Source organism: Etheostoma spectabile, chromosome 12 (genome assembly GCF_008692095.1).
Source record: "Etheostoma spectabile isolate EspeVRDwgs_2016 chromosome 12, UIUC_Espe_1.0, whole genome shotgun sequence".
NCBI lineage: Eukaryota > Metazoa > Chordata > Actinopteri > Perciformes > Percidae > Etheostoma > Etheostoma spectabile.
The window spans coordinates 2,583,403-2,598,402 of NC_045744.1; the positions used below are offsets into that span (position 1 = coordinate 2,583,403).

General features: G+C 43.7%; 1 protein-coding gene across 2 annotated transcripts in view; it reads right to left on the reverse strand.

The window, feature by feature from the left end:
• The window catches only part of epha4b (eph receptor A4b), a 103,231-nt gene that overhangs the window by 44,972 nt on the left and 43,259 nt on the right, over positions 1–15,000 (reverse strand). For both annotated transcript variants that reach the window (XM_032531063.1, XM_032531062.1), the window contains exons 6-9: positions 9,657–9,812; positions 5,566–5,901; positions 3,993–4,105; positions 2,073–2,235 (exon numbers count right to left, since the gene is read on the reverse strand). In XM_032531063.1, coding sequence (XP_032386954.1) covers positions 2,073–2,235; positions 3,993–4,105; positions 5,566–5,901; positions 9,657–9,812 — 768 coding nt within the window. The remainder of the gene's footprint in view (positions 1–2,072; positions 2,236–3,992; positions 4,106–5,565; positions 5,902–9,656; positions 9,813–15,000) is intronic.

Genomic DNA, 15,000 nt, shown 5'->3' on the forward strand with positions numbered 1-15,000 from the left:
TAGAAAAGGAGATAAAAGACCGAGGTTGAAGGAGTGGGGGAAAAGAGAGAGTAAAAGAGAGCGAGGGAGGTGGATGGAATAGTAAGTGAGGGCCTTGATGAAAAGCGTTCTCCCTCTCTGCATTACCTATGAGGGTATGAGAGTGGACGTGAAAGCCATTCCCATTCCACCGCGCTGTCCAAATGGATATGTTAACATTGCCCATAACGAGGCTACCACCGAGAACTTTCTGCAAACACGCATTGATTTTTACGCCACACCAATCGGGCCGTTACTCAAAACAAATAGCCCATTTATCTGGCTTAGTTAAGCATGAGCATGCATGTGTGTGCATGAGATACATATTTAAGTGTGTGTGTGCCCAGAGGCAGCCACATCTAAGCATTGATCTCCTATTAGATTTACAGGCGCACACACACACACAGCCACAACAGTCAGATAGAATAGAATTGATCTTATTAGATAACCTTGATATGATTGCTCCCATGATCAGCTGAATGTGGCACATCCTGTGTTTTACTGCATCAACCTGTGTGTGTGCCCTGAGCTCCGTTCCACACAATGCAGCACAGGGACATACCAGACATTTGTTGCACGACAGGAATGGAGACCCAGCTTTGGATTACTTTTATTGATTATTGACTGATTAGGAAGCTAATGTGTGCCCGTTGTATGCCACGCAGATAAGTCTTTAGCACAATGCTGGACATTAACGGATTTCTCCCCCTCTGCCTGCCTGCCTGCCTGTCTGGGAATCAATGTTCACTTTGAAGAGTACATTACGGGCCCTCTAAAGCAGAAAATCCTAGCGCACATAATGAAGCGATAATGAAAGTGGATGACAGCAAACAAAGCAGAGAAGGACAAGTGACAGAGAGATGGAAAACATGCCAGCAGAGAGACAGCGTAGTGCACCCCAGAGCTGGTTGGGAGGCCTGGATCGAACCCAGCATAGATTTCTCCTTTGTGTCTCCTCCTCTTCTTTCCCAAAGTCTAAGTACATTTTCTAAAGTTTATTTGAAGCGGAAAAGGAAAAATAACCAGAATACGTATGACAAAATAATTCCAGTTGGGGGGAATAAAATGAGTCAGAAAAAAGGAATCAGCTATCCAGTCAAGTTTAAATCCATTCATGAGGATGTTTTCATTATCTGTCTTTTGAATACGTGGTTGATACAATGATTTATGATCTATGATCTACCCTTTTTTAAGTTTTGCTCCAGTCGGTGTGAATTGAATCCTCCCAGTCTGCAAAAAGCAAGTTCCCAGATTACTTTTCCCTTTATCGCAAAATTGGGTTGTCTCCTTTTCTACCTGATTCGTGTCCTAGGATACTTTTGAGCCACTGGTTCGGAGACGTGGATGACAACCTGTGAAGCTGCCGAGGATAGAACAGAAGCAGCCATTCAGATGAAAAGTGGGCTATTTTATAACCATCAGGTGGATTGATTTAAACTCCAGCAGGGAGGATTTAGACTATTACAGTACTGCAAAGTGATATAATATGCCTGCTCTCTTTGCTCTGCAGTTAATCTTCACACTTTTAGTTCACCTGCACCACTCACCATGCTAACGCTGCCGACTGGTTTCATAGAAACTGGCATGGAACTGGCTTTAGTGCACTGCCTGCTTTTTCCAATTTTCAGTTAACAGTCTAATTAAACAGAATAAAAGAACTAAACAAATAAAAGGAACACTGATACTACCGTATCAGTAATATTATTATATAATAAATTAATTATAATTTACTAATCCCGCAAGGGAAATTACAATGTTTTCACTCTTGTTATCATTACACACAGGCCTGAATTACACACACGCACTAATGGAGTGGTGTCAGAGTGGGGGGGCTGCCCATGGAAAAGTTCCCTGCGCAGTTGGGGGTTGGGTGCCTTGCTCAAGAGCACATTGGCAGTGCCCAGGAGGTGAACCGGCACCTCTCCAGCTACCAGTCCACCACCATACTTTTGGTCTTGGACCAGCAACCCTCTGGTTCCCAGCCCAACTCCCTACTGACTGAGCTACTGCCCCCCCCCATATTACGGGTAAATATGAATGATTTATCCCTTTACCTTCGTGGCTGGTTTCCAATTCGATCTCTCCCCCGTAGCTCCCGTAGCCCCCATCGGTTCGAGCCCTAACCCTAAACACATAGGTGGTCCCTGGCTTCAGCCCGTCCACAGTCATCATGTTGGAGCGAGTCTTCAAGACTGTGTAGTTCTGCTCCCGCTGGTTCTGAAGTGGAGGAAAGGTCAAGAGGAGATCATTTAATATTAAATTTAATGGATAATGTTAAAGATCCCATGACATGGTGCTTTTTGGATGCTTTAATATAGACCTTAGTGGTCCCATAATACTGTATCTGAAGTCCCTTTATATAGACCTTAGTGGTCCCTAATACTGTATCTGAAGTCTCTTTTATATAGACCTTAGTGGTCCCTAATACTGTATCTGAAGTCTCTTTTATATAGACCTTAGTGGTCCCTAATACTGTATCTGAAGTCTCTTTTATATAGACCTTAGTGGTCCCCTAATACTGTATCTGAAGTCTCTTTATATAGACCTTAGTGGTCCCTAATACTGTATCTGAAGTCTCCTTTACATAGACCTTGGTGGCATTCTGAGTCTATAGGAGAGGTGGGGGGGCCATAACTAACTGCCACTTTGCTTGTTTATAAGTCATGATGTCTCTCGCTCTCTCTCATGGGGGGGCCAAATTCTCTGTGTGGGTAAAACAGAGAAAGGGGCTGTAACCTTGCCCCTTATGACCTCATAAGGGGAAGATTCCAGATCAGCCCATCTGAGCTTTCATTTTCTCAAAGGCAGAGCAGGATACCCAGGGCTCGGTTTACACCTATCACCATTTCTATCCACTGGGGGGCCATAGGCAGGCTGGGGGAACGCATATTAATATTAAAAAAACTCATAAAGGGACATTTTCATGCCATGGGACCTTTAAGATTCTGAGAATAATGTCACTGTGGATAAAAAAAAAAAACGGCTGGAATTCTAGACATACTCTAAAGGGTTTGTGTAAAGAGCAATGGACTGTGGTATCTCGGGAGACAGAAAAACTGCTCAGGAAAGTCTGAAAATAATAGAAAGTTCAAATTGTTTAATTTAAATGTCTACGGGGGCCACACACCCCTCACTAAGTTTTCATTTGTTCATCTCTGGACCATTGGGTTGCATTTGTACATGAGCATCTGTCAAGTCCCAAATCTTTTCCTCATACACTTGGGGGAAATACGTGGTTCCTCAAGTCCCGCTTTGCTTCGTTCCTCGACTAACTTGTAGGTGTGTGTGTGTGTGTGCGCACGTGTACACACTTGCAATATGTGTGTAGGAAGATGAATAAAAAAATACAAGTGTGTCTGTCAGTAAGCTGATTCCCTGCAGAAAGGCTGATATTCAATGGAAGAAGGATTAACAATATTTTACTGCTAATGCCCGCCAACACACACACACACACACACACACACACACACACACAGGCTCAATTTCATCACCTTGGCCATGTTTTACAAGGTTTGTTGGACAGATGTGTGGTTAATTGGCTTGGTGTGAGCAGTAGGGGGGACGTGACGGATAGAGAGATGGAGAGATATGTTTGGGATGCTCCACTCATTACAGACATGCCCTTAGGCTAAATCCATATCCTACCAGCCTAAACGACATGTAAATGAAGAGAACAAGAAAAGGGGAAAGAAACATGTTGCCCAAAACCCGCTAAGGGGTATGTTTCAGAAATGTAGCATTGCACTAAAAAATAGTTTTTTGGAAATGTGCTTGTTCGCTTTTGCACGGGGAAACTGTAACTGCAGCATAGTCAACACACGTATGAGAGTGGTAACAATCTTTAACACACCTCGAGTTTGTAACGGGCTTGCTGTAACTAATCCGACAAAACCACTAAACTGAGCTTTAGCTTTCATTCCTAAATTAGTAAAATGGGTCTTTAAGAAAAAAAGGAGTGTGTGCGTCTCTCTCACCTTCTCATAGTAGATGACCTCATACTCCACGATGGCTCCGTTGGGTCTCACCGGACCCTGCCAGGCCAACGTCACACTGTCCTTGCTCCGCCTCTCCTTCAGCACGACGCTCACTGTAGAAACCAGAGAACAAGAGGGGGACGCGTGAGCAACAAATAGACAGTACGCTTCAACGAGATGAGTAAAAAAGCATGAAAAGAGACAGAGAGAGAGAGAGAGAGAGAAAGACGGCTGTGCGGTAGAGGAGAGAGATTTTTAGATGGATGCCTACTGCGCTGTAACGAGAAGGAGTCCCATATTTGAAGTGTAATGTTGCTAATGAGAAAAAGAAAGGTGTTTTTACACATGCATAATCACAGCTGTCTATGAAGGGGGTATGTGTGACATGCGTGTATACGGGGTGGGATCTGCATGTGTTATTAATGTAATAAAACCACAATCCCTGGGACTTTCTTACACATTTTTTATAAATGTGTGTGTGTGACGTGGGGTCCTTAATGAGCTCAACAACCCCTTTCACCTCTCCCCCTCCTGTTATTGCACACACATCCATAGTAGCAGGCCTATTAGTCACCACCACCCTGTCACACACACCTCTCTTGCACCACTGTCCCACACTGGGAAAGTGGGGATCTTTGGGCACCTCACCATTCAATTCTGAACTGACTATCAATGCAACAATTTTTTTAATGTACATTTCTATGTGTGACTTCAGAAAAATGTACATATAAATCTGAGTTTTGTTAGATTTTGACATAGTTTGGCTACTGAAGTTTTTATTTTGTAGTCTTGTAGTTCCATGCTTAAGCCTTAAACATGCACCTCCTCTCCCAGTGATCTCCCATGTCAGAGGCTCATGTTTAAAGGTGGAGAATTGGCTTCCGGGAACATGAAATGAATGACCTAGTCAGATGTAATGTGATAAATTAGACGAGCAGCCTTTTTTGTGTTTTGCCTAATTATTTTATGCATGGTCATGTATATAAATTCAAAACCTATTTTTTTTCTTTTAGGCAATTTTGTGTTTTTTTCTGCCCTCTTGCCTTAACCCTGAGTTGTTGTCCGTGTCAATTCTTTTTCGGATTTGTACATGTCTGTAGGCAGTAATTTTCACATAAACATCAACACATTTAAAAAAGTTGATTATTAACGTATCAGAATCAACCATTGAATCGTTCTAGAGAGAATTGAGATGCATATAAGAATTGATTATTTTTCCCAGCCCTAATGGTTATACATGGGAAGGCAGAGTTGCACAGGTGCCACTCTGATATTACAGTGGTTATGATACTGTTTGTGAGCACACAGCAATCAGGAGACAATTTAGAAAAATGCTCTCTGATCCATCGTACAAATCCCTCATCCAGGCTGACGAAAACCTTCTTTCCCAGATGATTTTATTTTCTCTTTAAAAACGGATAGCAGTGAAGTCATGCAGTTAAATCTGAAAATGCGCTGCCTCACATAGAAATTACACTGTCTAAGAGCCGTCTCTGTCAACAGATACCGGGGTTTTGACATTTCTTGCAAGATTTACATGTAAAGTACCCCCATTAGGGGTGTTTGTTCTCACCTGTCTGGGATGTAGTGACATTGATGACTACCGTTCCTCTGGGCGTGGGACTTAAGTCCGACACTCCATTCTGGCTCTCGACAGTGAAGCTGTAGTTGGAGTCCGGCTGCAGGTCGGTAACCAGTACGGCGGTTGACGAGAGACCAAACTGTCTGGGAACAAAATGGACGCTGCTGCCACACGGTGTGCACTTCCTGCCGTCCCCGGAGCACTTCCTGCAGTGGAGGCTGTAGGTGATGTCCCCTCGGCCTCCTGTGTCCCTGGGGGGCGACCACTCTAAGGTGACGCAGGTCTCGTTCACAGTGGATATGGTGTTCTCTGGAGCAGATGGAGGACCTGAGGAAAGATGAAGGCATAGATTTTTGTTCATGTAAAATGAATTTTCTTCTTGAAACTGTGATTACAAAGCCTTTTTATCCACCCTACTGGGAAAGGAGTTTAAAGGTGCCCTGTGGAGTTGTGTTGGTGGCGCCCTGGTGGCTCACCTGGTTGAGCATGCATCCCAAATACTAAGGCTCAGTCCCTACCACAGCGGCCTGGGTTTGATTCTGACGTGGGGCCCTTTGATGTATGCCATTCCCCCTTTCTGTCTTCATCTGTCCTATCAAATAAAGGCCAAAATTGCTCCCAAAGGATATAGTAGCCTTTTCTAACCAAAGGCAGTGTGAGGCCTCCATTGTCGGACTCACGATGGACAGTTTAGATTCAGCAGAAGCATGTATATATATCCCAGCATGCACTGGGTGAGCAGCATGTTACAAGCCGAAAAAGTCCCAATCTATCCACTGCTGAGCTAGCGCTTATCAGTGCCAGCCCATGAAACACTCCCTGATGAATATTATTATTTTTCCCAACTACACATTCGCTCAACGTGCATTGTCTTCATGTTCATTACCGAGCTTATTGCAGTTTCTAATAAGAACGGAATTCACATTGATTAAATTAAAAATGAATTAACCATCGTCAGCCAGAGGGTGGACACTCAGCGCTCGATTAATGAATAGCTATGGAATGGCGGGGGAACAAAAGAGCTTCGCTGATTGTAAATGGGACTGTATGAGAATATATTACTCTTCCGAAGTTTAAATCCATCTTTAAAGAGAATTTACATGATGTTTAATACTCGACTGCGGGGAGGTTTCTACCACGTGAAGTTAGCGGATACTCTTTAAGGGCTTCACTGCCGGCAGTTCATAGCGAGTGGACATGATCTACACAAAGTGCCAGGAGTCAGGTACATTTTATGATTTAAAGCGGCTAAAACTACTCTAAACTTCAGCTGGAATGATAAGTGTATCACAGAGTCAAAGTCCAAAAAGTATGCCAGTATTCTCAAAGACGCAGAGACACAGTGACACACGTTGTCTTTACCATACCGTTAGATGAAGTGTGTTCATGTTGGCACAATTAAAATCTAGTCTAGATAAAATATATTTCAAGTGGTTTTGTTGCAACTGAAGCAGCATAGTGAGGTTTGAACATACGTGTCTCTATATAAACCCGAGAGCTCAAATTCTCCTAGATGTGACTGCATGTGTTATTTTATTGTGCGTGATCACAATGAAAGATGGCAGACAAAATGGAATTTGCCACTCTGTTCACTAGCATGTGTGTGTGTGTGTGTGTGTGTACATGGATCAAAGAGGCATCAAAGAGCAGAGACAAGCTGGGCAGAACAGAACAAAACTGTAGCTTAGGGGCATGCAAAAGTCAACATTATAACAAATTTGAGTTTAAAGGAACATATGTCCCCTGTCTAGCAATAACGTTTTTGTGAATTTGAATTTAAAGGAACACACTTTGTTGAAATAGGTTTTATCTCGGTCTCCCGTAGCTGTAGATAGCTGGGCCAACACATTTTTTTGTCTCAGTGCATGCATTGTTTTAGTTGGGTGCAACGACATCAGCGGCGCCGCTAGTTAGCTTAGCGTAGTGAATGGAATCCTATGTTGCCGGTTAGCATGTTGTGACTTTTCAGAAGAGGAGCTGTGTGCTTTGGAAATAGAACGAGGGGAGGAGGAGGTTGCGATGACTCAACAGCCCGAGGGTGTGAGGCATCCTGCAGTCCCCAATTTTTTATGACTTTGGTGTGATAAAGTGGGAAAAACATTGAATGGACCCAATAAACAGCTGTCCACAGAGTAAGAGATTACTGTAAACATGATGCACGGTTATTTTACGGGATAGATCAACCCGTATTAGACCTGTACTCACACAGAGTTGCGTGATATCTCAGTGCAGTGCCATATGTAGCAGTGCTTTGGCTGTGCTTCCACCCAATATAGTCCCAAATCAATATCTGCCTAGGAAGGGGTCTAGTCTTAATCTGCATTGCTATTTGTACTCGTGAATACACAGCATGCCAACGGGCAACATAGGATCCCATTCACTACGCTAAGCTAACTAGCGGCGGCGCTGCCGGTCTTGCAGCGGACTAAAACGATGCACGCACTGAGACAAAAATATGTGTTGGCCCCCTCTATCTCCAGCTAGGGGAGACCGTGATAAGCCCTATTTCAACAAAGTGTGTACCTTTAAATTCAAATAGGTTCTGTTTAGCGTCAAAAAAACATTATTGTTGGACAGGGGATACACCCCCCCATACACCCCTTGCTTTCCCGCTGGCTTGGTATAACGTTTCCATGGCGTCACCGCTTTTTAATGTATGAGAGGGCTTTGACGCGTTGGTATTGTTTCTCTGAACACGGCCATACTGTAGAGGAAGGGCCCGCTTTGTTAACAAGTTAGCATCTTGTAACTCCTTGTTCAGTTTATTAGTTATACATTTTTGGGGTTTTTTTTCTGTGCTTTCTCATTAGCAGACCAGTTTCAAATATCCAAGGACAGCTTGAGGGAACCACAAAACCCCCAACTCATCATCAAGGTAAGCCTTTACCGAACAGTAGCATTCACTTTGTATGGGAACCGCTGATTGTGGCTGCTCTCAGCACAGCATGGTGCAGGTATATCAGCCCTATAGAAATGTGGCCCTATAGCTTCCCATTCAGCCTGACATCTCATCAGGTCAGTGCACTGAGCCACTGGGGGCCGTCGGCAGAGCCTGGGACTTTTCCTGATTAGTCTTCCCAGTGGCAAGCCTCTCTGCAGCGCAGGAGGGAGAGGGAAAAGCTGGGCGTGGGGGAGGGAGGCCATGCTGTGGATAATTGAGGCTGTCTGTCATAAATCCCACCACTTTCCTAGGCCACACTTAAAACTGTCCGTCAACTCTTCTACTGATCAGCCTTTTATGACATAGAAATTATATGCCTCTGATAGTCCGCTATTTCCCCCGCTGTTCCATTCCTCGCCTGTGTGATTCTTTAGCAGCATGTGTTTGCGATTGTGCGCGTGTGCCCATAAATGTTTGTGAACGAACGTCTCACTCCTTTGCAGCTGATAACGCCAACCGTTACGTGCGTGTGCGTGTGTGTGTGTGTGTGTGTGTGTGTGTGTGTTCTCCTTCATATTTCTTTCCCAGCCCTACATCCCTCCGTCCAGCTTACCCCATCTCTTTCTGTCCCTCTCTTTCACTCAATCTCCCCCCCTCATCCTCTCTATAATGTGGCCCAATCCCCCTGGCTCTGTCTGTCTGTCTGTGTGTGTCTGTGAGTGTGTGTGTGTGTGCGTGAAAGGGAAACAAAGAATAAGAAACATCATCTGATTTCTGTCGGAGTATCACCCATTCCAGTGTTCTCATCTTGGATATCTTTGGACTGTAACCACACAGCTAGCAGACAAGCGTGCATTTGTGCGTGTCTGCGTGTGTGTTTGTGTGTGTGTTTGTTATGTAGTATGTATCTCTACTGTTGTGTCAACCAATAGCAGCTGGGGAGGAGGAAAATGCATGGAGAGATTATGAATAAAAATGGAAAGCAGCCATGTAAATTCTCACAGGAATACATTGCAAACTAATTCAATTAAGTGTAATCCAATTATTGTTACAGAATGGCATTTTCTAACAGAGAAATGCACAGAGCCAAATGCAAATATTTGACTACAGTGAAAGCACTGCATACACGACACGGTCTAAAATTAGCTTCCTGTTGTATGGCTGTGTTAATGTCACGTGCGTGTGTGTTTGTGTCACTCACGTGTGCAGGCCATGGAGCGTGGGTCCGTCTCAGCGCGGTAGAAATCTTTCTCGCAAACGCACTCGACTGCTTGTTCCTGCGGGGACAAGCTGTGAGGAGGACACTTGGTGCAGTAGGCATCCGTGGCCGACGCTTTGTAGGTACCGGGTCTGCACGCTGGAGTGAGGAGACAGACGAACACAGGGTTAGAAACCTTCTCCCCTTTTCATGCGTCGTCAAAATCTGTGAAATTTGACCAGAAATCCTTCTTCTCCTGAAATATTTTACAGGACATTTCCAACGTATTACAACTTGGGTCTTATTGTTGTTGATTGGATTCCGCCACTCATTACATTACCCTCGCCAAAGTAATTGCTGAGCTCTGGGAACACAGTAACATTGCTAAAAAGTAATCATGAGACAATTATGTGCAGTCGGTTTTAAGCAAACCTCTGGTGTGGCCACATTTAATTGGAAGAAGGTGGATGGTAAAATGAATTCCCCAAACTGCCAGTTCTACACATCCAACCCATTTTACCGACCCACTTCCTTGTTTCAACTTTGACCTGGCGCACTGTACCAACTCCACTTTTACAGACCTTTAAGGTGTATTCATTTTCAGTTTCACCTCTAAATGAAGAGGTTTGAACAATCTAGCTGAATGTAGAAATTGCGCTAATGTTTCTTGCCCTGCTTGACTTTGTTGCAGCGATGTCGCCAAGTTCCCAGATCTGGTGGCCAGGTTGGTTCTGTGGTAGATCAGGCGCGCATGTACTCAGAGGTTTATGCCTCAAAGCAGAGGTCCAGGGATCGAATCCGACCTGCATGTCTTCCCCCTCCCTTTCTCACCTAACTGTTCTAAAAATTAAAAGCGGAAAAGCCCCCCCCCCCAAAAAAAGTTCCCAGATCTGAACTTGGTGGGGATGTTATCATCAAATAAAACCAAAAGTGCACTGTAGTCAAGTTGAAAAAACACAAAGCGACACGAGAATAGGTCAAACGGTGGACCATGCGGCACCCCTGGCAAAGAACATGAAAACCAAAGTGTGATTTAATGGATTGTGACATTAGGTCTACGTGCGGCCCATTTCCATGAGGCTGCAGGCCTGCATGGCCACGGGGTCGTACAGTACAATGACACAGTGCAACAGCGGATCAACTGTCAGTCCTGTTATATAAGCTTTAGATCTTCTGGCAACCGGGGGAACCAAAATATACCGCCGCAGTCACAGCAACAGTCGCGATGACACAATATGGCTATAGCTACGGCTGTAACAGCGGCTGCATATTAGTCATTATGTGGAGTCGTAAAACTGGGGAGGGAAAACCGTGCTTCCGCTCAACAGGAACCGTCTGCTGCCGAAATAGATTGGGGACTTGAATGATTTCCCTTTTGCATCCTAGGCAGTAAAATGAAATTCCTGACTTCCCCTTTGGTAATCTGAATATAGATTACGCATGTATTTATTTATACATTCATAGGACTGGTATTCCCATCCTCGCAAGCCTCTTCTGCAACGGCGGTAAATAGTATTACAGTGTACAAAACCCCATGTAAGGGAAATGAGGATTCAAATGCAATTCGATAGATGCCCTGTGTGTATGAATATATGCATGTGTGTACTGTATGTGTGTGAATAGGTTGGATCAATGATGCATCAGAATCCGCCAGGTGCTGATTGCATGTTCGTGTGCTAAGCGCTTGTGTGCAAGAAGGTGTTAAGTATGCGGCCAGTGTGTGTGTGTGTGTGTGTGTGTGTGTGTGTGTGTGTGTGTGTGTTCGCTTGCTGATTGCTTGTGCTGGTGGTGAAGGTCACGGATTTAATCAAGCAACACGTCACTTGTCCTCAAAAGGCTGTAAATTATCACACACAAACACATACACACACACACACATTTACAGGGACACGCGTATGTTCGAGGGCGTGGTTAAACTGCTGAATAGAGCAATGGAAAAGTGTCCTAAAAGTAGTGTGTTTTCTCACTGTGGAGGTATAAGTTCTTCCACCTGGACACTGTGCTCGCTTACATGCAGACAGTATTTTTAGGCAAATCATTCATCATAGGGGAGCAAAGTCCACTAGCACAATCCCCAAAAGACCTGAGAGAACACTGGAAAGTGTGTGTGTGTGTGTGTGTGTGTGTGTGTTGGTGTGAAAGAAAGAGAGAATAAAGGAAAGAAAGAAAGGAAAGGGAGTGATAATTCTCAAAGGGTTTCTGCTCTCTTTCTTCCTTCCTGTCAGCTTCTAAGGTAATGGGTGCCTATATGCTGTGCTAGTGACTGTGTGTGTGTGTGTGTGGTGTGTGTGTGTGGTGTGTGTGTGGTGTGTGTGTGTGTGTGTGTGTGTGTGTGTGTGTGTGTGTGTGTGTGTGTGTTCCTGTTGGCTGGGCTGTAGGAGCAGGGTGGAAAAGCATCTTTTCTCCGGGGACGTTTCATCCGGAGAGTCCTGGCTCCGGGCGCTGGCCAGCCACAGAGGCACAAAAGAACCCCGGCGGTGTATGGGACAGACCGGGCGCCCCATGCCAGCCCTGGCCTCCAAACAACTGTCTGATCAAAAACTTTCGGCAAAAATGGCGGCTTGGCTGCTGCTTTTTTTTCTTCCTTCTCTCTCACAGTCCCCCCTTTTCCCCTCTCTCCCACTTGTCTTGCCTCTTTTTTTTTCTCAAGCTATTCCCTGTGTGCGCCCCATGGGAAATGTGTTAGTTGACTTGGTTCCCTTATGATTAATGATTTACCATAGATATGAAAAAGGGACAAGAAGGCTGAAGCAGTGAGACGGTGCTCACATAAACATGCACTCACGCAGAAGGCAGACACACAAAAAAAGTTCAGTCACAAAAAATAGTTTTAGAACTCTGAGCTATAGCTACAAATGTTTCATCGTCTTCAAAGTAACAGTTGACAATGCTGAACAGTACATAGTATGTGTGGGTGTGTGTGTGAGTGTGTGTGTGCATTCGTGTGTCTTCTAAAGACAAAGAGTGGCCTCAGATCCAGTGTCTTATTAAATATTCATCTGGTCACCAGAGAGACTTAGTGTATTTATGCCAATCGATAGCTCTTAGATATGATATAGTACTGCTGCTCATGACACACCCTCAGTCGCCACGCACTGATTGAGAAGGGAACAGCTCAACAGTTTCCTTTGGGAAAACTCTCCACAGTATGAGCTGATTGATTGAATTCTCTTGCATTCCATTCTACTCTTTTTGACTCTTTTTTGGGCTGCAAATACTGATCATTTTCTGTAATCAATTACAAAATGTCAGAAATAAGTGAACGCCTATTACAGTTCACCCAAACCACAAGAATAGGTCTTTAAACAACGGCACTCATCAATATATGTATGATAACAATGAGTCAGATGACTCAGGGTTTAATTTAAATGGGGGTCACCCGTAGTGGTGAACCCACAGGGATCTTTCACCTGACTCTGCGGTCCCCCCTCAGCTCTACACAGCTGTCTGATGTCTCTTAACTCGTTGTTTTGGTGTGTGGCTCACATCGTTACAGTTCCCTTTCCCCACACAGCACCAGCTGCAGCAGGAAGCTGTTGTCAGTTACAAAGCTATTGTAAAACCGACGGTATGCTACCAGCCCAGCATCAAATTTGCAATCAGAATCTGTTTTAATGGTTAATTAAGTGAAGCCATACAGATGACTTTGTCTTTCAAAGTACTAGACACAAACAAGGACAACAAAGCTGAACAAGGAAGACATAATCTTTTGAGTACTATGTGCAGAGATAAGTTTGTATATACAAAAGTGCAAGTCAAGACCACCTTAGTCGAATCCAAGACAAGTCCAAGACCAGGACTAGTCGAGTCCAAGTCAAGACCGAGTCCAAAGAGGTTTGAGTCAGAGTCAAGACCGAGTCCAGGACAGAAAAAAAGTCTTATACATGACAGTATCAAGACTATCATTTTGGGTTTCACTTTCCATCCAATATTATTATCAACATAATAAAGACACCTGGACTCGGTCCAGACCAAAAACCAAGTGGGCAAGATCAGTGGCCGAGACCGAGACAAGTCTGAGTCCAAATACTAGCGAGTCCGAGACAAGTCCGAGACCATAGAAACACGGTCTCTAGTCAAAGACCGGACTCGAGTACTACAGCCCTGCAAAAGTGTATACACATGCATAAGCATCCACATACGCACATACACACATTCAAACAAACAGCTATATGAGCATTGTAAACAGTAAGACAATAGGGTAATGTCAAAATGCAAATGGTGCTGGAATAAATAAAGAATTTTTTAATAAAACAGATGCTTATAAACAGCAGACAGACACAGTTAGCGGCTAGCTGCTAAACACAGGGGAGCATTTAGCAGATAAATAGACAAATATTTGCCCTAGGGGTCGGTGGAGAGCAAACCGGAGGTCTAATAAAAGTAAATATTTGACAGGTTACCAGAATCCCGAGCCGCCCATAAGTGAAAAGAAAAGAAAAATCGGTCAATGATGAGTTTTATTCACAGTGCAAAGGCCCAGTGTAAACTAATCTGTCTTTTATAAGCAGCAAATCTTCACATTTCAGTAGCTGGACACCGGAACCTGTGAATGTTTGGTATTTTTACTTGATAAATGATTTTTAAAATAATTCTTATGATTGACAAATTCTATTCGGTGCACTTCTGTTCTCAATCCCTTGTCCTTTTCCCCTCTTCCATATTTTAGCCTATAGCATGAAATAAATTAAGTGATCTACCTATTAGAACAAGCTCTCACAGAGGACTAAGACAATATGAACCGCACTGGGAAACACACACACACACACACACACACACACACACACACACACAATTTAAATTGTCCTGTTACAACAAGGGAATAAGTATGTAAGTATAAGTAACGGTTTATGGAGTGTATAACCCTCGTGTTGTCCTCCCGGGTCAAAAACAGACAAACATTTGACATTTTCGTCCCTTTTTCAGACTTTTTTTTTAGTTTTCACTACCACCACTTTACTAGTTTTACTACTTTTTAGAATTCATGGTCAATAACCCTCATTTATGTAGAATTTAACCTAATATTTAAGTTAAAAAAGCAGTAATTATGGATTACTTTGACTAATAGTCAAGATCAGAGGAATGAAAGTGATCAGTTATATTTGCAAAAAGCGTCGTATGGAATCCAATCCATTTTTTTTTGTGGTAATTTGGTTAAAAAAACCCCTCATGAACATTTGTTAAACAACAGGAGGGTTAAACACTAGCATTAAAGCTAGAAAGGACCATACTGACCAAAATGATGTTATGCTTGAGTTAATATTCTGCTGTGACGATGCTGTGATCAGTGACACTATTAATATCTGGCATCAGAGTGAAGGGTTACATCAGTGGTTAGGACTTCAGT